Source organism: Sebastes umbrosus, chromosome 7, assembly GCF_015220745.1.
Source record: "Sebastes umbrosus isolate fSebUmb1 chromosome 7, fSebUmb1.pri, whole genome shotgun sequence".
In the NCBI taxonomy this organism is placed as follows: Eukaryota; Metazoa; Chordata; class Actinopteri; order Perciformes; family Sebastidae; genus Sebastes; species Sebastes umbrosus.
Window position 1 is genome coordinate 11,131,330 of NC_051275.1, and position 25,414 is coordinate 11,156,743.

Genomic DNA, 25,414 nt, shown 5'->3' on the forward strand with positions numbered 1-25,414 from the left:
AAGCTGTATTGAGTCATGTCGTCATTTTAAAAACGTGCAATGTCAGAGAAATATTCATAATGCTTTATAACAATAATTCTCAACTGCTGGTCACACAACATTTTTTGCAAGGCCACAGAGTATTATAATTCTCATAATTGTCCATCCATCCATCCATTATCTGTAACCGCGGGGGGGGGCTGGAGCCGATCCCAGCTGACATTGGGCGAGACTATCACAGGGCTGACACAGAGACAGACAACCATTCACACTCACATTCACACCTACGGGACATTGAGAGAGGTTAGGCATTGAACTCAAATGGTTAAGGTTAGGACAGGTCGTTGGGCAGCGAGTCTCGTGAGAGTTTTGCAAGTTTTTGCAGATATCAGATCAGATTTTGCAGTTTGCTTTCCCCTAGACACGACCAAAAACCTCTCCCCCCAATCCTCTGGAGTGTGGAAGTATTTTAGACAGAGACCCAACAACGTGGTGCTCTGTAAACTCTGCAGATTGAAAAAGCCTTTTCACAGCAGTACAACTATTAAGCACAAACACTTGAAGTGAAAGCATCTTGTCTGCAGGACAGATAATGCACACAATGCACTTTAATAGACTGAGATACTTTTTTTAATTCTGCACACCACAAACAGCTCTACTCTGCACCTTTATAGACTTCTTCTACTGTATTCTACAATCAATGTACCGCTTTATTCTGCACTTTAGTCTACTTTTAAAAAACTCTCAACCTCAGTTCTTATCCCGCATTATATTCCATATTTTACATGTTTTAATCCCCTGGTCTCTACTGTATATCTCCTATATTTTATTATCCAGCACTATATCACTTTTTGCACTATATTCACATTTTTAATAATCCTGTATCTCAGTTGTTACCCTAAACTATATTAATTTTTAACAGTTTCCTCATCTCCTGGTATTTTTATATCTGGTATATTTTTCTTTTATCTGTACTTTGTACTACTTACTTGTGCCTTTTTACTAATATGTTTGCACTATGGAACTGTGATACTGGAAACTTGAATTTCCCTCGGGATCAATAAAGTTACTATCTATCTATCTATCTATCTGTTATCTTGTTATTTGGCCGTTTTATATTTTCTATTTACTTTAATAGACATGCATGAGTGAGAAAATGGTTCAACTAACGTTACAGACTCTTGTTACAGTCTATAACTGTCGTTACAGTCTGTAAATCGTTTAAATTATTTCCCTTGCCCCACACTGATGCAAAAATATATCTGCCAGTGATTATCTTCTATATTACTCCAGTGATGAAATCAATCCATATCATAACCATTTTAAAGTTTTAAGTCAAGTACTTAAAGTAAAAGTTGTGACATACAGAGATTAAATTTATTGTTGTGTCACAGCAATCCTTGAATTTAAGGTACAGTATTTTTCTGATCATCAGGCATCTGACAGATAGGGTCTATTATCTTGTTAAATCAGTTTTTTTAAGAGAAGATGAATGAATAAAATATTAATCAGAAATATTTTTGATAATTATTTTGCTATTTTCTGCATGATAACTCTGCTACGTGTACAGTATAATATACATCCTTATAGTCAGTGTATTAACGTTCTAACTCACGCAGGCTCCGCCCTCTACTGGACTCTATGAGTAATACTCTCATCCAATCATGAGCATGCATTCACCCACTGAAAATCTGCATAAACGCACAAACAGCGCTAACTTTAACTCAGCTAATATTAGCATTCACACTACTCATAACCTTTTAGATTAGCCTACTTTGGTTTTGCGACAGCTGAGTGGGCGTTTCCATTTGAAAAGTACTTTTAAAATAACTTTTTTTCACGTGTGTGTCCTTGAACACCTCTCAGTGCAGCCTGAGTGAGCAGTCCAAACCCATTATGAGTACTGTGTTGGCTTTTAGTTCACACAACATCAAACTGTGGGGATGTTTGAGCAGAGGAGACCTACTGTAGTGTCTTCAGGGGTGTATAGAACGTGTTTGTATGTGTGTTTTACCTTGTCATTGAAGACGCGCATTGTGTCCAGAGTGTGGAGGTTCTGCTCCATCAGGGCGGTTCCAGCAGAGTACAGGTTGACTTCATCCAGCTGCAGCACAGCTACAGCCACCCAGAACAGAGCTTTGTGCATGGGAGACTCCTGCAGACACACACACACACACACAGGGTGGGCTTGTTAGGACAGTAGCTGATACACAGTGTGACTGGTCCAACACAGCGAAGAAGAGTTGTGCTATTGTCAACGACTTCAATAAAAATACATTTCTGTTGAAGTGACAACGGAGTATGGGGGTAGATTTGTCTCATTATTATTTGTGTGAACAAATCGACAATCTGTGTGTAAATGCCTGTAAACATAAACACCTTCCACAAATACAAAAAAAATGTATAAACTATTTTGCAAATATTAAACAGATCTGCAAATACAAAAACAAAATACATTAAATTAATTTACAATTAAACTAGAATGGCACTCGGAGAGCGCAGACCTCTGCCAAGCTGCCCGAGTATGAATGTTCCGCCCTCTCCGTTCAGCTTGCGCCATCATCCACGTTTATTTTTGTTTATGTTGAGATCAGCTGAACGTAGCAGAGCATCGTAAAACATTCAAACTGGACAGAAACAAAATAAAACTCACCTAAACCGTCGTCGTTACTCTTTCCAACAATCACTAAGTGTTTGGTCGAACTCAACTGTAATTTCACCGAGTTTAATGTGAAAAAACGCTGAATCTACAGTTGATCATGATCTGGATCGCCACCAAAATCTGTCTATTGTTCATTGTGCCACACCCCACCCCTTCAAAACATTTCATTCAAATCCCTAGCGGGACACATTTACACACAGATTGTCGATTTGTTCGCACAAATATTATTGAGACAAATCTACCCCCATTATGGAGAGATGAACAGAGATTCACTACTGAACTGCTGATCATTCAGCTAATTTAGAACTATTGTAGAACTTATCTTGATATTTGATTTAGCTTGGCATAGATACTGCAGGTGGCTGCAGGTGGATCTCATACCTTGCTGAGTAGCGGCTGCAGCTTGGTCAGAGCAATGACTGTGGCCTCTATCAACACTTGGCTGTTGTAATTGTCCGGCCCCTTCAGACAGCTCTCCAGACCCTGTGATGAAGAGGGAAGTGAGAGAAGGAGCAAGTGTGGAGGGAGAGGAGGGAAAAAGAAAGTCATTAAACAACTTATTCATCATCGCCTTCACTGTACTGATTAGCTGTAACAAATACCAATCCAACTAATACTACATGAAAGTAACATTCAATCAAATGTCTCTGTATAAAGCAAGAGGCAAACTCCAGGTCTGAGAGGACAATGCTGAAGTGCCTTAAACCTGCATTCTTTCTAACAGCCAGCAGGGAGCGACTCCTCTGATTGTATAGAAGTCTATGAGAAAATGAGCCTACTTCTCACTTGATTTATTACCTCAGTAAACATTGTAAACATGAGTTTATGGTCTCAATCGCTAGTTTCAAGTCTTCTTCAATACAGCATGATATTCATTTAGTAAATTATGGTCCCATTTAGAGTCAAATAGACCATAAAGCAGGGGATGCTTTAGGGCGGGGCTACCTTGTGATTGACAGGTCGCTACCACGGCGTCAAGATAGAGCCATAGCAACGCCAATCCATGGCACTGTGTACCTTTAAATAACCGTGAACTTGTTTTTGTGTGTTGTCTGTTTTCACAGTGTGTTTTTTCAGTCCATGAAAGTTAATGAGGAAAGTTAAGGACGGATGATGATACGTGTCCTGTACCGGCGCGATTCGAGAAAAAATTAAATGAGTCGTATATATTAATAAAAACCTTAGAGAGTTAGAGCTCTACAAATATGTTTTCAGAACAGAGGGGTGAAGAAAATTTGTAACTTTTTGGGATCATACTCCATAATAATCCATAATAAGACTTTCACAAGTGAAGGTGAAGTAGCCTAACTAGCCAACAGCACAGCGTTGGTGGACTGAATGTGCACTGTACTGGGTGCCTTCTATTGATTTTCAATGAACTGAAACACATGTCATGTTGATGGTTTAGAGCATAGGTTTGACAGAGACGGTCATATGAGTGAATGTGCACTCTCACCCGGTCTATGCTGAGCAGTGGGCTGGCCTTGCTGAGGATTAGGATGATCTGCTTGATCTGGCCGTGGCTCACCCTCTTACTAATGCAGCCGAACACCACCAGCGCTCTGGGCTGGAGAGACGGGTTGTACTGGAATGCAAACCTGGAATCCAAACACACACATACAGTATGTTACACGCTGCACATTCATGTTCTTAAAAGGTGGGGTTGGCAACATTGGAGAAACCGGCAAGAGTACGCTAGATTTTGAAAGTATCCAACCGAAAAACCCAGCCCAGTGTTTCCAACTGTTCTCCAAAGAAAGCTCCAAAAGTCCCTAAATCTAGAGAGAAAGTCACCAAGTCAGCAACACTGACTGTCCGTCCCTTCAGGTCTACCTCCAAAGCATTTTATTCGGGCTGAATGAAATGATTGGGCGGGATTATTACAGTCCTGCGACAGCCACAGATTTTTCCCTTTTTTTTGTCAGAGGATTTGATTTATCGATTGCTGTCGGAATGTTAAAAGAATTTCAACTAATATAACAAAAAAAGGTTTCTAAAATACATTACCAACCCTAGCTTTAACATGAATGCATTAAAATAAGATGAAGGAGGTTCATACTTCTTTGCGAGCTCTGTCCACTGGTCCAACCACTTGCAGGCTGGGATGTCCCTCATACAAGCCTGGAGAAAGAAAACGGAGAGCAAACAGACTTAAAGAAACTGACAGAGTTGGCAAATCTCTGTCTGACTGTGAGAATGCACAGACAGTTGTAGACCAGTGTGAGCGGCAATGCAAGTTGTGAGACATGTTTTCATTTTGATAGATTTGGCAGATCTATTATTGAACTGTTAACAGGTCAAGAACAGAGAACATCACATTTGGCCAGCTGCTTATCAACTATCTAAATTGCAGCAAAGAGTTTTATATTGATAAAAATATTAAGAATTTCTTGTTGCATTTCGGTTGTTTTGTTCCACAATCAAATTAAGCATTTAACACACTGAATATACAGTATTGTAACAGAGATAATTATCGCAGGACATGGACATTTTTATTATAACATTTTCTGTCATATCTCCCAACTCTTGCTGGGATCTTTGGGTTTTCTTATATGAAATAAATGCACGAGTGAAGAACAGTTTTGTCAGCTGACCTCCATGATCTCCAGTAAGGCCTCGGTGACGGTCTCCAGGGAGGACAGGGCAAACGTCTCCCTCTCGTAGGAGCCTGGTGAGAAGGAGCGGTCTCTGTAGCTGGAGCGGAAGGCGATGACGGCAGCTGACTTGACTTTGCTGATGCCGAACAGCAGGTAGAACTTGGGCAGGGAGAACTCCGTCAGGCTCAGCCTCAGAACCTGCTTTGTCTCCTCTGAAATCATTGAACACGACAACGCACATTTTATTTTGATAGGACAGAAACTCTGGCTTGAGTACACCTAGCTTTTCAGATTGCTCTCATACGAGTCATCTACACCATTCCCATAAACTGGAAGACAAATCTCTCATCCATACTGCAACAGCAGGCTGCTGGTCAAATCAAACGGCCACATTAAGTTCCTCACCACTGAAGTTGAGCTGCGAGCAGGTGCAGAGGGAGTGGATGATGTTGATGACCAAACCGTGGGTGGAGGCCCTAAGGGACAGCGGCCCGGTGGCTACCAGCAGGGTCACCACGTGGAACAGGTAGGGCAGGTGGGCTGCGACATCCAGGGAATTGTTGAAGGACAGCATGAGCATGTAGCGTGCCAAGATGGCTATGTCGTCCCACATCAGGTGCTGCTCCAGTGTGGGCGTTGGCGACAGGCACGTCTTGTCTATGATCTTACACATGCGACCAATAACCTGCCACAAAGAACAAGAGAAGACCGCCATTGAAACACTATAGACAAAACTCTGTGCAGGCAGCTATCATGACAAATATCATACAGTCTCATTACAATACAATACACCTCGGTGGCAACAAATATGTCCATACGACCAAATCCATCATAAATCCTCCTAGAGCATGGTGATGGCCATCATATACTTCTATCATCATGTTCTAAACCCTTATACACTTTTACAATTTTAATGAATTCTTTAAATATTTCATGTTTATTTCTGATTTATGACTAGAACAACTTGACACACAGTGCTGAGCTGCATCTCAAATTAATCTTCAGGTTCACAGCTTTCAGATGATGTACACCACTTCTATTTGACATCTACTGTTGACCTGCTGTCTCCCCATAAAGACCATTTACAAGATTCCATCGCAGCCGAAGGAAAACAACCAATCAGAACCGAGGAGTCTCTACAGCAGCTTTCAATCAACTGGTGAACTCTGATCAAACGGTCAACCTAGGCGGCGCTGATCAAATATGAATCAATATTCTGTTACTGTAATGCCTATTTCTCTCCCCAGATGTTGTCAGAATCATATTTTTAGTGTACTGTTCAGCTGTAAAATGAGAACATTTGCTCCGGCCGGTGGGCGGTGCTTGGTTTTGTCTCGACAGCTTTCAACATGACGGCCGGGTCCAAAACTACATAAATAACTTCTCAAGCTCGGAAAGCTGTCTAGCTCACACATACAATGTCATCATGTAGAAGTTGTGGTGAAATCTACTGTGCCCAAACGTAGAAGAACATAACAGTCTTTTTAGATATGGAGCTGATACATATGACAGTATGGCGATGGTCAAAACCAATTAGAAAATAGCGTGTATTCAATTCTGGGAAACAAAAGAGTTCAAGAGCAGCGGACAAGGCACCATTGTGAAGAAGTGGGCTGTCTTGCCATGACATCAGACAGTAACCCTGTGGATAACACCGACATTAAGATTCATGTATGGTCCAACAGATATGTACAGTTTGCAATTTGATATTCTTAAATTCAGTACAACACTTTGTTAAAACAACACAAAATCAGTGCGGGGGGCGAGCAGCACTTCAGCTTAAACACTGACTGGCTTTTCTTCGTCAACAACCTTCACAATGGCCACCATTCAGTGTAGTGCTGGTGTCTGCCATAATAGGAGCCGGGGCCTGGCTTTTCTATTGTGTCTGCGGTCTATGTTGTGTTTGTCTATCTGAGTAACAGGCTGAATTTGGATCCAGAGCACACAGCCGATGGATAGTGAGTGAATGAGTTGGTTTCTTTGAATAGTCAGGAGTGATATACAGCATTGGATTTATTTCTTCCATTAGTAAGTAAGTAATTATTACATTTAATGCCGATTTCTAATAACCTTTAACAAAAATGTAATTCATTCATTCATCTTGTCACTTCGCTATAATAAATACAACAATGTCAATGCTGTAATACACCAGTCTTGTATTAATGTTATGGAATATAACATGTGCTTACTTTAACAATATGGAAAAGTATTATTTAAACTGAATGTAGCATCAAGTCAGTAGATATATTTCATGTTACAGGTATGTTGTCTAAAATGTGGTGTGAAACTATCGTGACCCGGGTAGCTGAGGCTGGGGGGGATTACCAAACCGATTTGTACAATTTGAATGTGTAAATGGAGCATTCTGGTGCACTTTGAAATGAAAGTAGGGAACAAAAGACATGCTACTTTTAGCTCAAGCTGCTGTGGTTATCTTGCAAAAAGTCACAAGAAGATGTCGGGGTTAGGGTTCTCATGCGGTTGCTGTTGCTGCTTAGCCTTTTTCTTCCTCCATCAATTCTCTCTGCTGCATTCAAAAAATGGCTGGCAGGGAAACGCCATCCTTATAGTGCATCACACACACTGATCACATTGCGTAGCCTTGTGTCAATTGATGCTCGTAAGAACACACCAGATGCTCCATACAGACAGAAGTAGTCGAGGTAGATATGTTAAGTTTAGCCAACATATAGAAAGAAGGCGGCGCCTCTTCAACATGCTCATTTTGATGCAGGAACCACAGAAACTGAGCCAACAAGCTTCTGTCTGGGTGGTTTTCAGTGGCTATATACATGTATATATTCAATGAACAAAATGTGTCTTCGTGCTGAACACAGGTAACTCTGCAGACTATATTCCAGAATATAGTAGCTCACCTTGCTGGAGACCAGTTTGACATTCCCTGAAGCCAGAGCCACTGCAGTATCAGCCATGACCTCTGCTTTGATGGAGCCCAGGCCTCCCGTGGCACTGGTCTTGATAAAGCTGTCCAACACCACATCCAGCAGGTCGGTTATCTGAGGACACAGTGAGGAAGTTAGAGGTCAAATCCACAACACGTCGTCTACTCATCGGGCTGCTGGTGTGGTAGACTCACCTGGCCCAGGCTGCCCCAGATCTTGGCCTGGATGGAGGGATACATCTGCTTTTCGTTGATCGTCATGGTGATGAGTTTGTCCAATATGGCGGTGACGCGCTGGCGCTTGGCGTCATCGTTGTGCTTACAGAAGCGAACCAGGTTTAGCAGCCACGGTGTCATGTACTCCAAGCACAGATGCTTCAGCTCAATACCTACAATAGAAAAACAACACTCCGTCAATACACATAGTTTTTAATGCAAGGTAGCCTACAGACAAGTTCCCTATATGATATCACAGCATTAATAACAAACATGTCTAACAAATGTATGCTCTTGGTTGCATCAAATGTGGGATCCCATTTTAGATGTTCATGCTTGTTAGTTTATGTTGTAGTTATCACAAACATATTGTAAACATTTGCTGTGTCACCTAGCCTTATTGTGTGGTATTACAGAGCGGTTTAAAAGAGGTCAGGACGACTTGAACATCCGATATACAGTATGTGTGTAGTGAGAGAGAATCCAGTCAGTCATAATCGACCAAAACAAAAGAACGGTCATCCATGAGTGTGAAACTAAAGCAGAAACACTGGCAACACATTAAAGAGCTACAGCGGCGGAGACAACTAGTCCAGCCCAGTGCAGCACAACGCATCATCGCTCTAACACACTAGCAACATGACACTTGCTTCACATACAGCTACCAACAAGGATTCATCGTGGCCTTTTTATGACTTTCCATAACTAACTCAGTGCTGTTTAGCTGTTTTTAGTGTCTTTAGTGGGAGCGCAGGGCTTTCAGATTCTTAGTGCTTGTCTTAAATGGGGGACCAGTCTCATTTCCGCTGAGATGATAATCATTTTGTGTAATGAATATGTGGCCTATTAGTAAAATCTCTATTGTGCTTAACAACATATTTAAACAAACCCTGAAAAAAGGCAGTTATGTGCAAACACAACAAACCCCATATGAGCCCAATGTGTCTATTAGATTCAGAAAGAGTAACAAGAGCATGAGTTGTAAATTTACTCAGCTGTATGACGGTATATATATGTGAGAGCATGTGTATGCCTTCCAGCAGCTGTGTTAAGTGGACTTACTGGACTTGCTGAAGCCTGAAATGCACTCCTCCAGAAACTCCAGTGTCAGATGTGGCTCGTTGGCAGCCAGAGTCTTGCTGATGGAGACTATGAAGAGGGTGTTGTTAGCTGGGATGCAGAGGCCTGACGTCTCCAGCAGCTGGCCCTCTATCTTTAGGTTGAAGGTGCAGGTCAGAGCACACAATAGATTGTAAGCCGCAGACCTAGATGTGGGATAGACAACAAGTCAGAGGTGTTAAGTCCTGTCAAGAGAAGTGCTTTCAAGTCTTACCATTCCTCAGTTGTCTTTTTTTCCGTAACAGATATGGGCAGAAATAAGAGTCTCCATGTAGTGTAATTTAATGTTAAACTAAAGCCACACAAGGTCATTTTACATTTGCAGCCCAAAACACCACTGTCTTGACATTTTGGTACTAGGAATTAGCATTCCTGATACAAAAAAAAAAGACACCAAACAGATAATTTTTCTCTGGAAAGAGAGCATTTGCTTTGCTGCAGTTTAGACAACAATATGGATTTGACATTGTTGACATGTCACTTCCTCCAGCTGGAAGTCCACCGCACAAATTACAACTTGTTTGGCTAAAAGAAAAATCGTTGGTGTCTCAAATACATGGATCAGACTCTCCCTTTCTTCTGGAGTTCCACTTTTTTCATTAAAGCTGGTGAGGTTACTGTTTTATTTAAGGTGGAAACGTCTTGCTAGAATAACTCTAAATGCCGTGCAGGACTGACCTGAGGCTGGGGTCAGAACTGCCAAGGTTCAGCAGAGCGATGTTGAGCAGAGTGCCGGGAACGTCTTTTGGTCGAATTTTGGTGTGCTGTGGGATGGAGTCGGGCTGCGACAGCTCCCAGCGTGTTCGGATGTGGATGATGGACTGGACAATGGCGTCGCACTCCTGGTGCATGAATGTGAGCGGCGTGCCCTGGTTGGCCATGGTGAGGGTGAACTGGCTCTCATCCACCAAGCAAATCTCCTCGATCTCTGAGGCGTAGTAGACGTCGTTGAGGAAGACGGGCTGGCCGAGGACACGCGTCCGCTCGGCTGAGGTCACCTGAACCGCAGTCGAGCCCACCTGATCAGCAAGAAAAAACATACGTTGTTTTAGGAAACCCAAGACTTCTCTAATGATCGTACTAACCTTCTCTGATCTAATCCTTTCAGACTAAAACATATTCAGCATCTTTTAGTACAAACTGCTGTGTAAATGTAACAGTAAAGTAAATCCGTACTTGGTCCGTGCGGGGACTTGAACCTTGACCTTCCGGTTCCCCTACAGACTGAGCTACCGTTGCCCTATGGCTGCATCCTCACCTTTATTGAGACCTTGGTGTCTTTATGGGCCAGCTTGAGGGCATTATGGAACACTTTAAGATCTTCCTCCAGGGTCAGTGTGGCTGCAGGTAGCTTCTGTTGGTCGGGTTCGATGTGCTCGGCCAGCTTAGCCGGCGAGTCGATGAACTGGAGCCGCTTGCTGCCCTTCAAGCCCGTCAGTAGCCGCTCGTGGTACTTGGTGTACTCCCTCACCCAGGTGTTGCAGTTGTAGACAAAGACGGCTGCTACATTTTCATAGGCAAAGCCAGGAAAGACCACAAACCACTTGGACAGGAAGTCGGTCTTGAAGCGATTGCTGGGTCCTACATGTGTCAAGTCCACAACTATCTCGTAGGGCTTAGCGTAGTAGGGTTTGAGAGTGAGGAGGACATGGTAGATGAGTAGGTCACCATTGATCTGGCCGGTTTTGAACCTAAAGAAAGGAGATAAAAAAAATCAGACAAGGTCAAATTCAAAGTCAGGCCTTCTGTAGTAAATGTAGCTGTGTAGCTGAGCATGCCTAAAACTGTTCACAGCATCATGTGTTAGACTAGTGAAAGTCTATTTGACTTCTGAGAAACGACATTTCTTTTTTGTCTCTCTTTTCTTGTAATAGCTAATAGGCATCTGTGGCGTCAACGAGGGGCCCCGAAATAACCCGGCCAGAAAAAGACCCAGAGAGGGGGACAGGAAGTGAGTTCAGAGCATCTCAAGAGTCTGTCCGCAGTAGGTGTCTCACTCCATCCCTCCACCAAGACCTCCACATAAGACTACGTCAAGTAAGTATTGCCAATACAAAATCACACTTACGTTAAAAGTTAATCTTTTAAAATAAGCTTAACTATAGAAATCAACTTTCTGGTCTCAATTGTTTTTGCAGTTGCATTATGTAAGTACTTAAGTAGCAGCTTCATCAGGGCTAAGGTCAGTTCATCTTCACCTTAAACAGTGATGCTACATTTCTGCTTTTAATTACAGAGCACAATGGAAGGCACCATTACTTCTCTCTGGCTGTTTCTCCTGCTCAACCAGCTGCCGTTCGGTCCGACGGATGCAGACAGAGACCTGTCAACCATGAAGGCGTATTCGCAAAGAGCAGGAGATCAAGGTGGCAGCTCAACCCCTGCTGTGGAGCCCAGCCTCACTACCATTGGCCGCACTGACTCACCGGACCTAGACACCAACGGCACTCGTGCCGACTGCCTTATCGACACCGAGATGGGTTTGATAGCTATAGGCTCAGCAGGGGGGCTGATTGTCTGCCTGCTAGTCGCCATCGTGGTATTGGCATGCCAGGTGTGCCAGATGCAGCGCCGGGCTTATGCCCCCCGAACCTCCCGGTCCAACATGGACTTGGTGAGCGGTACGGGCTACTGGGGCGTCGACAATCCAGAGGCCGGAGGACTGGTCGGGCCGTGCGATGCCAGTGTCATGCTCGAGGAGGTGAGAGCAGACAGCGAGATGGAGGAAGAGAGGCAGGTTGAAAGAGAAGAGGCTGGGGCAGGACTTGAGAAAGGGGCCACGGCTTTTGACCCTGAAGAGAAGACCTGTCTGATGCAGAGCTCCAGCTCCAGAGATTCCTGTCTGGAGATTCCCAGGGATCTAGAGGACATGCCCCTTGTTGTGTGAGGAGGTAAACTCCAGCCCAAACAGCAACCAGTCAGTTCAGCTGATGTGTTATATTTACGTTCTTTCCAGTTTATTTCACCTCATAGAATTTAACTAAAACCTAACTAAAACATGTAGGGCCACCTGGGCATCGTTTGAAATCCAGTATACAATACCAGAGATGTTGCACCCAAACCAAAAAGATCATTTTTCGATACCTTTCTTTGAGAAATAGAAGCCAAAGTTGTCAAGTGTTATATATCTTGTATATAGTGTAAATCATGCAAAATTATACTTTTATCTAATTATCAGGAAGTTTACAAATCCGTCAATTCATTCAATATCTGTTTTACTCAGTGCTACACACATTTTAGTCAGGACCAAAAAACTATTGTGGTTTAACCCAGTCCTGGTAGCGTGTAGATATTTTGATGTTTTGTTCAAAATTACTATACCATTTAGAAAAACGTATAGAAAAAGACTCAATTTAAAATATTTGTTTCTTGTGTCTGACAATAAGATGACCGAGAAGACCTCTCTGTTGTTCAGTCGGCAACATTATTCTTATCATAAAACTCTGTAATTATAAACACCTCCTCGGTTGCTCTTTCTGAACTTTCTTCTATTTTTTTCCCATTTAAGTTTTTTCTGGAGTTTTCCCTCATCTGAGGTGTATGCTGTACACACTGTAAAGCCGCTTGAGGCTGTAAAAGAGTGAGGTGTACATATTTCCATAAGAATTAGTTAAGTATAACTTCTCAACATCTAATATGATACATATTTTTACACCCTTGCTTCAACATTTGCCGTAAGACTGTTCGATGTGGCTCAGTTTTCTGGTTTTACGACATAAATGAACAGACGAAATATATTTAAGAAGCAGATAAAAAGGTAACAAGTAGATCAACACACGTTACAAGTATCAAAAGAGATGCCAAGACCTGTTCCTAGATTTGACACCAGGGACCTCGAGTGCTGCCAAAGCCATGTTGAAACGATGGTTCAGAGAGTTTGGTACAATGCCTGCTAATAGTCCTTGATGTATTAATAAATCCTTGTTGACAGTTTAGCTGTCTATGGTCTCCTGTACTGCAGACTAATACTGCTGTCCTTTCATAACACATGAAACAGAGCCTGTTAAAATAAATTGATTTTTGAATTGTGTCAATGTCTTGTGTCAATCAATCAATCCATAAACTCTATGCCATTCAGTTATATTGGTTTCTTTAGGGAGTGTATAGTTATAAAAACACATTGAAGCATCATTGTAAGAAATGATTAGCCAGATGGTACTGAAGTATTGAAGGTGTGGTAAGCAGAAATAAAACATGCTAAGTTTCTTCTTCTTATCATTATTATTATTATTATGGAGAACAACATTATTCACTGGTCATGACTAAATGTGACTACCTAACACACCTGCTGTTCCATAGAGGTTTGGGGGGGGGGGGTTGTAATTGTAAAGAAATACAGTTAAGAAGGCTAAACATAAGCTACATTGGCCTTTACACTGTGGGTGTCCCAATTAGATTTAGGTTAATCTTCTGCATGAGCAGACAACACTACAAAGTTTATCACTATATCATTTACTGTGTGAGCAACACTGGGCTTTTACCCAGGCAGCTTCAGTACAGAGCAGACATAAAGTTTCTGATGTACAATCATGTGTATGTAGATTGCCCTTCAGTGTTCAGATCTTTCCGTCTTTGTTTAAAAAATTTGGTCAATGACGGAAAATATTCAGTTAACGCAACCTCTGCATACTTTATGGCCTTTATACAATCCGTGTAAAGACAGGAGTCATGTATTAAATGTATTCTAATGAAAGAAAGGTTGAAAGGCTGAATATCCTGTAAACAAGACAAAATATTTACTCACATGTAGATTTCTAAAATCTCCTGTTTTTAAAGCTAATTGGCCGTCTTTCTAAAATCCTGAGACATATCAATAGTTACTTTACTTCTTCATTGAAGTGATTCGCTTTTATCAGTCGTGTCTGAAAAGCTTTGTAGCGTCTTCGCACATGGCATGTGTTTGATTTGTGCCGGGTTGAGTCACTGAAAAGTCAGTCATGTGCATGTTCCCGTGCCTATCTGAAGATAGCAAGTACATGGACCCTGACGTGGATGTGCATCTGTTGCTCTGGTCACCATGCTTGATGACTCAGCAGAAGAAAGGGCTCTGTATGAATTGTGGACCTTAATAGCATGTGCAAGCCATCAGGCCTACATGCACTGTACAAGTTTAAATGATTTTGTCTTGCAGATTATTAAAGTCAAGGTACTGGACATGTTGGATTTCTACAAATGTTGATTCAGTTCAGTTCTGTACATGTACTAAGTTCATGTAATAAGGCTTCGGTGTGGTACATGAACTACTACGTTTAGCACAGCGGAGTGAGAATGCAGAGGATTGTCATCAGTTTCACGTCACACTTCCTGTAAGTTAGTCAAAAAGAGTCAAGATCTGAGCAGAGAGGAGCCTCCATGCCCCGAGTTCCTGCTTTCATTCAGGGGACATCCTGCCAGACAAGCAGCCGCATAATATCCTTAAAATACTGAACTTTTAATACATCCTGGAAGGACGTGAGCTAACGAGTTACGGAGGCTATCTGTCTAAAGTCATCGGTAAGTACATTTTACTCATTTGAGTTATTAATATAGCCTTAGGTCCACCTAATTGCGGGGGCTAAAAAATGGGGCAAAGTGTCCACATAAAAGTGTCCTGAAACTGAGCGAAGAGTGACAAATCTATTTACAGACAACTTGTGTATATTTGATCTGCTCACAATCGCAACTAAAGTAACCTGGAGTGATTTCGGATTGAGAAATGATAATGATGAAGTTGATAAGAAAAATAAGAAACAAACAACAAAAATAATTATTATCAAAGCCAACGTTTACTTTCTTGATTAAACAGGACACCTCGGGCGCCTGGGTTAGCTCAGCTGGTAGAGCGGGCGTCCATGTATTAAGGCTTGGTCCTCACCGCGGCGGCCCGGGTTCGAATCCGGCCTGTGGCCCTTTCCGCATCCACTCTCTCTCTCCCCCCTTTCAAGACTCTATCCACTGTCCTCTCAATAAAATGGAAAATGCCCCCAAAAAAATAACTAAAAAAATAACTAAAAAAAAACAACAAAAAAAAAAAAAAAAACAGGACACCTCATTTAAATGATGATATTTTAATATTGTTTGTATGTTACTTAAGAGAGATGAATGTATAAGTCGGAAGAAACTGTAGTGCTTTACATACACCCTGTACGTACCCAGGAGACATATGCCTATTTAGAGTTGCATTTTGAGGAAGCGATGCAGCACCAGCTACATTTCACAACACCACATTGCTTCAGATTGCATGCTTTCCATCTCTGACTAAATAACTTCCTCTCTTCTAGCTACAAAGACGCAGCAACCGGCCAGAAGAGAGAAGAAAAACAATGACCATCGATTTCGTAAGCCTGATTTTCATATGGCTGCTGCAGCTGACAGCGAGCAGCACGGTGACGTCTGACCAGAATAACAACTTCACCAATGTAATGGCAACAACACCAAATAAGTTCACTCCCGACCAGCTGCGAACACGAGAGGCGTCCAGTCTAAATCCAGGTCCTAACGTCACACAGTCTATCGTAGTTTATGCAAATCCAACAGAAGAAAAACCCAGCGCTAAACCCTCACTGCAAACTACTCCAACAACACCTTCTGAGACATTCTCACCAGCTATGCAAATCGCAGCAACGCAAACATCAGCAACGCCAACCACATCGTCTCAGTTAAATAGCTCAACAGTAGGCATGAAGTCCACAACAGAAATACAACTTAAAGTTGCAACATCAGCAACAACGGTTGTTACCAGTCACGCCAGCATCCCAACCGCAGCTACATGGGTACCGTCGACGCCAAGCAGCTCCAACCAAAGCCAGTTCACCAACGCTACAACGACCCGTCCATTTACACGTCCAACGCCGTCTACAAACCTCACCTCTGCTACAAACACATCTTCCGAGCCTGTTGAACACAAATCTACCAGCACAAGCTCAGTCACAGGTGATGATGCTACGCCGTCCACGGGTTTATACAAAAGTTCAATAGCCACAACAAAGACACCGTTCATCCACATCACCAAGGCAAAGGACAGACAGGATCCTCCAGAAAAGTCCAAAAAGGGAACAAACCACGGCAAAGCAGTGGCAGGGATAATAGGTGGAGCCCTGCTATTGATGATGGTAGGATTCCTGGCCATCTATATAAAGAAACGGAAGCTTCAGAGGCAGCAGTTAACAACTGGAGACTGGGCTGGTCCTTCACCATTTCTTGAGGGGGGAGCTGACAACGGCCAGGTAACACTGAGGTCATCCAACCAAATTTCTCTTTCCAGCTTCCTGCCTCAGCGGCTGTCCAAAAGGTTGTCCATGCTCCCAGAGAGAGACGAGGAGATGGCAGACATGACGCAAGCTACTACATTTGGAGAACAAAATCATGGGAGCACATTTGGCCGAGAGGTGGATGGAAAAGATGTAGAAGAGAGCAACGGGACTGCTGTGGTTGTTCCAGAAATTAAAGACACAGGAGACGCTCCAGAGACTGTTGAAAACTCTATCTCAGAGACCTCTTCACAAACCAATGACCCGCTGCTGACAATTAACAATTCAGAGGCTGCTAACCACAGTCAAGACCATCCTGCAAACTCCCTCACTCTATCTGGAGTTGATGGCTTTTGACAACCATAAGAGAGCTTAAGCCCCCAACCCCCCACAACGCATCCACTTTCACTGGTTTCTGGGCAACAACAACTGTGACTGTGAACACAGGAAACCAACATGTCATCATTTAAGGAAATCATGACAAGAGAGAAGTGATCTATATCTTATCGAGGTCTCTAATGTAACATTTGAAAAAGCAGTAATTAAGAGCAGTATATAACACAGAAGATCCCGACTGAAGAAAGGACATTATCATAAAATACCCACAAAATGTTAACCTACAGTAGAACTAACAGTAAAAAGAGAAGTATTTTTCACGTTGTCATCTCCTCAATCATGTGCAATGCATAATGTTAGAGTAATACTTCCGACTATTGCAGCCTTTACTGTAAGTCACCCTGATTCTCTGTGTCCTGTGTAACATGCGACTATATAAATCAACACAACCAGGAGGTGCATGCAGCCACCTTTGTGTTCATGTTTTGCATTTTCAATGAATTTCCACTATTACTACTAGCGCAGTCTAGGTATGGTTTCACCGAGCACCTTTTAGTTTAATGTGCAATTAAGGGCACATTAAAAAGGGAAAGAAGAGTGAGATCCGATCAGTGTTACTGTCGGTTATTGACGGTTTCATATGATAACCGCTCTGTGGTTTTCATAATGAGTCATTTATAGGCTATGAGTCATGAGAAGAAGATGTAGGTGTTATTTAATCAAGTTGCTTGCTCATATTGTTCCTTTGCAAGTTGTAAATAATCCTGATCATGAAGATTTTGTTAAACTGTAAATGTATATTTTTTAAATTTGTTTTGTGTTTCTTTGATTGTATCTGAAGAGAATTCTGAAGGTTAAGCAAAGAAAAAAAAAAGAGAAACTGGTTTCTGTCACATGTCTCTGAGTGGTTGTGGTTTTGGTTGTCGCATTGAAAGCAAACCCACTTCCACACACCAAAATATTCAAGAGGCTGTAAATTATATATATATATATTTAAATGCAAGTCCATTTACCATATTGCTGATGATAAGCAAACGAACATTAAAAGCTGTAAACCTATTATAGTGTGTTTTCATTGCCACATCACATTAGAGGAACATCAAACTGCCTTCATTGTCTAGTTATACGGCAGCCTCAGATAATTGTGATGATCACACCTTATTAAGTTAATTTACTGTCCATATCCAGCAGACACACAGTAACATTTGCATTCATTTGAAGTCAAATCTAAGCCACCTATTCCTTCTCATTTTTATCTCTGGCCTGTTGGTACATATCTGTCTCTTTAGCTGCTAAATGCTCCACTTTGTTCCCCCTGCTAGTCTCTAACTGGGTCTGTCTGCTGTGTGCTGCTGAGCAGGTAGTGAACAGTGGTTCCTTAGAGCTTTTTCTCTGCGTGCTGCAGCAGAACACAGTGCTATGAGAGTGACTAAAACACTGAAGTTGCGGGCCGGACAATGGACAACGAGCTCAAACTCACTATGAGGAGAGCTGCTGATTCAGGCTATAATTCCCTGTAGGTTCCTCAGTACAAGAGAACCCCTTTCACATTGTCATTTCATACATACTATAACTGCTTTAGTGTCGGCAGAAGTAGAGCTTATTGTTGCTAAAAACAACTGCCTGCTGCTGCTGGAAACAAGTGCTGTAAGAACAAAATCATGAGCTAAAAGAGGCCAAAAGTACGAGTGACAACTTTCATATTACAGTCATTTTACCCATTGTTTAAGATTGGGAGCATTTCTATTGCTTCCACATGGCTCTCAACATGGCGACGGCTGAGCCGGCAGCTCGTAGCTAACGGTGCTAACACTGAAAACAAAGGCAACGGTGCTGACAGAGCTAACAGTGTTAACCTGGGGAGAAACTAGAAGTTGGGTTCTACGCTTCCACAGCGGCGGTCCAGATCAGCTGGAGCCGCCGTATGAGAGCAGTGCAGAGCGGCCATTAGCTAGCCAGTGGGGCACGCTCACATGCATGAACATACAGAGGGAAAGAGACTTCATTCTCTGCTCAGGTAGACATTACTCCTCTATATCTTTACATAGATAATAGTTGATGATGATATATTAATGCTCTGGAAATCATATAGAGCACCTTTAATATAAAGTGTGTATAAGAATGTGTGCACAAGAGAGAGAGAGAGCTGCTGTTAAGCGCGCACACACACACACACACACACACACACACACACACACACACACACACACACATTCTCTAGCTTGCCTGATCAGCAGCAGAGTGGAAGGGCTCGCTGCTGCAATTCTCTCTCTCTCTCTCTCTCTCGCTCTGTCTCTACCTCTCTCTCTCCCCCCTCCTTGCATCCCCCTCCTTCTCCTATCCCAAACCTCCAGCTGCATCGGGAGCCTGCAGAGCGGCGAGCAGGACGGGGGCCGGCACTGGCAGGCAGCATGTTTAGTATCACGCCACAACATCCGTAACAGCCAGAGAAAAGAGGTTGAGACCAGTAACCTTCCAACAGCAACCAATAAAGCACAAAAGGGGGACAAACTGCTGGAGGAGGAAACGACAGGCGAAAAGGAGAGATGGCAGACCAACACTAGAAAGGATGAGGTGAGTGATTTGAAATGGGAAGATAAGGAATACACGTATGACCCACATTACACCTGAGCAGTGAGCCATTTCATCGGGGAATGTTGTTGATGCAGTAAACTACAGCGTAACGTTGTGCTGGCTCATGAGGACACTACTCCCTGCTCTGTCACTATGCAGATCTCTCCTTTTTTGTGTTGCATGGAGATATTGACAAAAGGAATCTTACAGCATTTAATCAAAACACAGGAGGAGTTTAGTGATGGCACAAGCACAGCAGAGCATTATTATCCACCGAATAATGCAACGGTGTGAGGACATTTCTGGAACACATTTAAAGGGTGTTGACATGTCCCACGTTCCTGTCTTTGAAAACACAAACACACATGGACCTTCAGTGTTTAGATCAGAACATCTTCAGGTACTGTATCGCCCTGAATGAGTGAGGCTCACTGCAGCACTCTGAGCTCCAGTCCCACTGGCAGAGCTTCAAGCTGGCCGGCACTCAGCATGACTAGCACCCTTATAAAAATCCAATTTTCATAAGAGTATCAAAGTGGGACTCTTTACCCTCTTTACATGAGGGCAGAACTTGAACTAATGTATAATATTGGAGTTACCGTACATCAGTTATACATGAAACAGTGTAAACCATTAACATTTCCATCATTTTCTTGTTCTACAATCAATTCCAGATGCCTATCCTCCTAATTAAGCCTTGTCTCTGTTTCTCCAGAGCCCTGACCATGCCGGTTTGCTCTGCCTCTCTGCCCTGCCTGTTCCTCCTGCTGCTGTGTGGGCTGCTAGGAGGCCGGGTGCTGTCTATCTGCCCCGCCATGTGCTCCTGCAGTCGGGGGCACCGTGTGGTTGACTGCTCCTCGCGAGGCCTAACCAAGTTACCGCCCGGTCTGCAGCACAACATCCGCTTTCTCAACCTCTCTTTTAATAGGTACGTAAGCAGCTGCAGCTCTGCAATCTCATTTAGTTACAGGTCTGCTCTTGGACAATTTACTGGATTTCTGTGCATGTAAGAGGCAACAGAAGGTACAAAGTTAGTTCTACCACCATAGGGGCAGTAATCTTTTCTTTAAGAGGATAGGGTTAGAGTTAGAAAGAAGAGATATTTGGCCAGTGTGTGGATGGTAAAAAAGCTCGTTAGGCAACAAATTGCAAGTTCATTTCCAGTCCTTCCATGCCTCCTTTATTTTGAGCAACACTACCTAGTGACTGCTTGCAAGTTAGCTATGTTGACTCAGAATAATATACAATATAATGATCTGTCTGAGCCTAACGGGACTAAATTAGAACGACGAGAGCAGCTCACCCTTCACACTTGCAATGTGAAGTGATAACTAATACGCAGTAGTGGGGAAGCTGTACGGTATGCTGTTGTTAGCAACGCTGTGTATCTGACATTACAGAGTCAAATTGTAGGTATATATGTATATTTACACACTGTAAATTTGTTTTTGATATTACACTCTGCTGACAGCTTGCAGGGTCTGGAGAGCCAGCTCACCCACTATGCCCACCTGCGAACCCTGGACCTGTCCTACAACCGCCTGGAGACCCTGCCCCCCGCCCTGCCGCGGTCTCTGTGGGACATCCGAGCGGCGGGGAACCATCTGCGCTCGCTGGACAAAAACGACACGGCTTACCACTGGAACCTGAAAGTGCTGGACCTGTCGGACAACGAGCTGGAGAGAGTGGTCTTCATCAACAACACGCTGCCGAGTCTCGGAGCTCTCAACCTCAGCCACAACAGGTTTTGGACCGTGCCCACGAATATGCCACACAACTTGGAGAGCATCGATTTGTCGCATAACTATCTCATGCGGATCCTGCCTGGATCGCTGGATCGGCTGCCGAGGCTGGCTAAGTTCTATTTGCACGCTAATCGCTTCTCCTGGTTGTCCGAGGGGATATTCGATAAGCTGACGGGGCTGGATTTGATGACTCTCGGGGATAACCCCTGGGCTTGTGAAGAAGAAGAAAACATGACAAAGGTCCTGACGTGGACTGAGCAGACCCGTGCAACCATCTTAGGCTGCCCCTGTTACACGAGACCTATCTGTGGGCAAAGCACTCAGGCGACACCTGGGGAGGAGTGGCACTCTGCACTGTTCACAGAGCCACCTCTATGGGTGAACAGCAGAGGTGAAGGGCATGATGGTCAATCACCTGCAAGGACTGCAGAGGCCACGTCTAGTTACCAGGCCAAATTGGCACTTTTCGAGACAGGAATATATCAGGACAAAAGAGGAGCGAATGAATCTGGAGACCGCGTGGTGTTTGTCTGGACATCTTCCACTAATCATGACAGTTTCTCCACACACACAAGCACAACAGCAAGCCCATCGTCAACGAAGAAGCTCAAAGTAGCTAACTCAAGGAATACATGTGAGGGACTCCTCATTGAGACTCATCAAACTGTCACCCTGACTATTGTAGTCATGACAACAGCATTCAACATCTTTTGAACCACCTTGACTGGATACACAATACACTACTTACCAGATTAGTTTGGACAGTGAACATACGACCAAGCAACTCCACTCAGCACGTCCATTTTCATCTCTCTTGTAAAAGCTGTTGTGACTGTTACTGCCGTTTGTCACCATCATCAAGTGTATCATCGTGTTTCAACATCAACATGACAATGTCTCTCAAAATCATACACACCAAGATGAACTGTATAAAGCTACAAGATCTATCTGAATCCATGGTTCAATGCTCAACTCCTCAGTATAATGCTTGCACAATATATAAGTGATGCTTGTGCTACATTTGGTTCTGCTGAGCCATTCAAAACAGCATTGACGATATACATTACATAACATTCAATAGTCCCTGTTTGCACTCTGATTGAGTAACGAGGAGACTAAAAACTCTACACAACAAATTAAGATACAAGTTACCAATAAAGGGCTATAGTTAAATGAAAGACTTCAAGTAGGAAGTCATGAAATGGTTAAAGGTGTTCCTGTCTGCAGAAACTTAATATTTTATGAATAACAGTAGAGTACAATGAATCCCCTATGATATAATACCATGTAAAAGAAAATAAGCCCAAGAAGTAAAACCAAGCACAAGAAACAACGTAATCATGTTGAAAAGACTGAGTAAGGCTGCCCATCAAAATATCAGCAAAGGCAAAAACTGTTGTTTTCCTGTCAAAAACTAGTTTAGTAGATCAAATTCTTTCATTTGATTTGTCCCCTTTAGTTTAGTAAGCTGTGACTCGTTCATTAATCACAATATTGGTGCTGCTTTTTCTTACTGTGAGGTCACTGAACAGTCCATTCAAAAGTGGGCTGACCGTGTATTTAGCATTCTGTTCGCCTAACTTATAAACCCTGATAAAGAGCGCCCCTCCTGCATGGCTATCGGCAGCGCTGCCAGCTGCAGTGGCAGTTACACTGGACAGCAGTAAAGGAAGCGGTCTGGTCTGGAAGAGGAGTCGATGGCCGACCTTGCAAAAGCATTCGGCAAAAAAGAAAAAGGGCAGAGCTGTGCACAGCCTTCCTTTCTACACATTTTTCATCACTCCTTCCCACATTTCCATTACATTTAGGTTAGGGGGAGGTGGGGTTCCTGGCTGATGATTCAAATCATTGTCTTTTACACTAGATGGCAACCTTAGGACAAACATGAAACGTTTAAAGTTTTTCCCTCCAAAAAGGAAAAGATAGACAGCAGAAGTTAGTGGTGGACATTATGGATCCTGAGGTAAAGTATTCAGCATATCCAGATCTGTTTGACATTTTACAGCTATCGGCATGATGAAAATGAGCCTTAAATCAGGACCTTGAGTGACCACACAGTACCATTCTTTTAGTCCAAGTCACACAGCTGCAGGACTATTTGTGTAATAAATATGGATTAATTGGACTGAACAAACAAGAGCAGAAGCACTGTGGGTCTACGATCTATCGCTCACAGAAGATGTTCAACCATCTGATTTCTTCAAATCTCAAAAGACCAACTGTTGCAAACATTATTTCAAACTGAGTTTGAAATCATGCCGTAGAACGCCAGATGGACTGTTGACTTAACGGAGATTCAGTGAAACTTTACTGCAAATAAAAAAACACATGAATGAAACATAGGTTGGCACTTGGTCATTTATGGACTGACTGATTAGCCTTTTACAGACTAAATAACGACAGACTGAATGCTCATGTTTTTTCTAAACTACACCTTTATGGAAAGATTTTTCAAAGGTTTTCCCAAATCCCAAATTGTAGAAAAAAATGCAGGATCAGAACCAAGCCCCGAGGAAGAGTGCCATGCTTTGAAGCAAATTTTCGTAGTGGCCTATACGGTGGAATTACAACTTCTAGTGTCCATCACGTGATGCCACTGGGCCCAAAAAGACTTTTTCCCATAAACTTACATTGGGAAAGAGACGTCTGTAACTCAGAGGATAAAGGAGAAGAGGAGAGAAGAAAGACGGTCTAACCTGCGGGCCACGTAGTAGAACACTGGGTTGCCGGTCTTGGAGGTTCCTGCCTGGTAGAAGATGTTGAGGGTCTTTAAGGCTTTGAACTCCTCCTTCTCATGGACCTGGTGCCTACAGAACAAACCAGAGAGCTGAGGATCAGTCTCACCTTCGTTTATTTATTTTGGACTTTGGACACACTTCAGGATGTATTAGAGCAATATATAAATATAATTTAATAATATAATGTGAGTATATATATATATATATACACACATTATATTATTAAATTATATTTTTAAGCCGGTGGGGAAATCTGTCCATAGCATTTGACCAATCCTACCAATTTAGAGTAAGTAAATATGTATTTAAAAGCAGTGCACACTACATCCAGCGATCAACACAAGCCAAATTCACAGAATCTCTCAGAAGGTATCCTTTTTAAATGCTAACAAATTGTTATATTTTGTTTTCAGTTGCAGATACCCATTTAGCTTGTAGCTTAGTATCAGTTTGTGGAAGACTGATGGAGGGAACCCTCTGTGAAAAGGGTAGTGAACATTGGAAAAACAGCAGTTACAAAAGCATCTCGGTATTAACGTCAGCATGAAGTCATTGTGGTTGCTGCTCGCAGGAAATAAAAGAGGAAACAAACCTCAACACAGGAAACCAATTTTAAAGGCCATCTTAAAGCAATGGGGGTAGCTGTTATAAGAATAAATACAACAGAGGAACTGGGACAGTCACAGCTTTTACCAGCTGCGTAGCAAGCAGTTCTTTTCTTTATTGCAAGGAGTGATATAGTTGAATACATAAACCCATCCCAAATTGATGTAGTATTACTGCCAGTCAGTCACTCATGCAATGCAATCCAGATTTTAGTTATTTGATCAAATAAGACCTTGAAAAGTAATGTAATATAAAATGAGAACATGAGGCTGAGCAGAGATTTAGAATCTACTGGAGTGACTCGCTTGATTTGGGAGACGTGATGGCGGACTTTGACACATTCAGGAGGAGATATTATGTCTATCAGGAGGAGACATTACTGTATGTATACATTAAGTCATACCTGGTCATGAACTCCTCAAACTTGGAGCTGGTCAGGTTGAGACTGGACCAGTGAGTGTCAGCCACAGGTTTGTGTTCAGGAGGTCCCAGGTAGGCCAGCAGGGTGGCCATCTTGTCAAAAGGTCGCCTCCCGACGGCCTTGTGGTCCCTGGAAATGAGATCACAATGAATGATTTGTTTTACTTTATTTAAGCAGCATTTATACAGGTAATCCCATTGAGACTCAGGGTCTCATTGTCAAGAGAGACCAGAGTGGTAAAGAATTAGTTCATTTTTGGGATCATACAGCAGAACTCTTCATCAAAA

General features: G+C 42.7%; 4 protein-coding genes across 8 annotated transcripts in view; 3 read left to right on the forward strand and 1 right to left on the reverse strand.

The window, feature by feature from the left end:
* nf1a (neurofibromin 1a) overlaps positions 1–25,414 on the reverse strand; it is an 85,156-nt gene that overhangs the window by 9,947 nt on the left and 49,795 nt on the right. For all 4 annotated transcript variants that reach the window (XM_037774427.1, XM_037774428.1, XM_037774429.1 and 1 more), the window contains 13 exons: positions 25,110–25,256; positions 24,059–24,169; positions 10,737–11,169; positions 10,157–10,497; positions 9,422–9,624; positions 8,339–8,532; positions 8,118–8,258; positions 5,644–5,923; positions 5,236–5,450; positions 4,701–4,762; positions 4,098–4,239; positions 3,023–3,124; positions 1,994–2,134 (listed from right to left, as the gene is read on the reverse strand). In XM_037774427.1, coding sequence (XP_037630355.1) covers positions 1,994–2,134; positions 3,023–3,124; positions 4,098–4,239; positions 4,701–4,762; positions 5,236–5,450; positions 5,644–5,923; positions 8,118–8,258; positions 8,339–8,532; positions 9,422–9,624; positions 10,157–10,497; positions 10,737–11,169; positions 24,059–24,169; positions 25,110–25,256 — 2,512 coding nt within the window. The remainder of the gene's footprint in view (positions 1–1,993; positions 2,135–3,022; positions 3,125–4,097; positions 4,240–4,700; positions 4,763–5,235; positions 5,451–5,643; positions 5,924–8,117; positions 8,259–8,338; positions 8,533–9,421; positions 9,625–10,156; positions 10,498–10,736; positions 11,170–24,058; positions 24,170–25,109; positions 25,257–25,414) is intronic.
* On the forward strand, positions 6,849–13,508 carry LOC119490897. Of its 2 annotated transcripts, none has more exons than XM_037774434.1 (3): positions 6,849–7,273; positions 11,353–11,515; positions 11,715–13,508. In XM_037774434.1, the coding sequence occupies exon 3, from the start codon at positions 11,721–11,723 to the stop codon at positions 12,363–12,365; it is 645 nt and encodes a 214-aa protein (XP_037630362.1). In that variant the 5' UTR covers positions 6,849–7,273; positions 11,353–11,515; positions 11,715–11,720; the 3' UTR covers positions 12,366–13,508. The 2 variants fall into 2 exon arrangements, with proteins under 2 accessions (XP_037630362.1, XP_037630363.1); XM_037774435.1 differs by having other exon boundaries at positions 6,849–7,269.
* LOC119490895 (cell wall integrity and stress response component 1-like) lies at positions 14,653–18,102 on the forward strand. Its single transcript, XM_037774432.1, has 2 exons — positions 14,653–14,971; positions 15,739–18,102. Exon 2 carries the CDS (start codon positions 15,781–15,783, stop codon positions 17,062–17,064), a length of 1,284 nt encoding a protein of 427 aa, XP_037630360.1. The 5' UTR covers positions 14,653–14,971; positions 15,739–15,780; the 3' UTR covers positions 17,065–18,102.
* omgb (oligodendrocyte myelin glycoprotein b) lies at positions 19,221–23,696 on the forward strand. The gene is made up of 3 exons (XM_037774433.1): positions 19,221–19,617; positions 20,333–20,545; positions 21,089–23,696. The coding sequence occupies exons 1-3, from the start codon at positions 19,613–19,615 to the stop codon at positions 22,074–22,076; spliced, it is 1,206 nt and encodes a 401-aa protein (XP_037630361.1). The 5' UTR covers positions 19,221–19,612; the 3' UTR covers positions 22,077–23,696.

Coding starts and splice junctions, on each gene's coding strand:
- LOC119490897 (XM_037774434.1), top strand. CDS start 11,721: ATGGAAGGCACCATTACTTCTCTCTGGCTGTTTCTCCTGCTCAACCAG.
- LOC119490895 (XM_037774432.1), top strand. CDS start 15,781: ATGACCATCGATTTCGTAAGCCTGATTTTCATATGGCTGCTGCAGCTG.
- omgb (XM_037774433.1), top strand. Junction 20,546..21,088: donor CTCAACCTCTCTTTTAATAG/GTACGTAAGCAG, acceptor CTCTGCTGACAG/CTTGCAGGGTCTGGAGAGCC.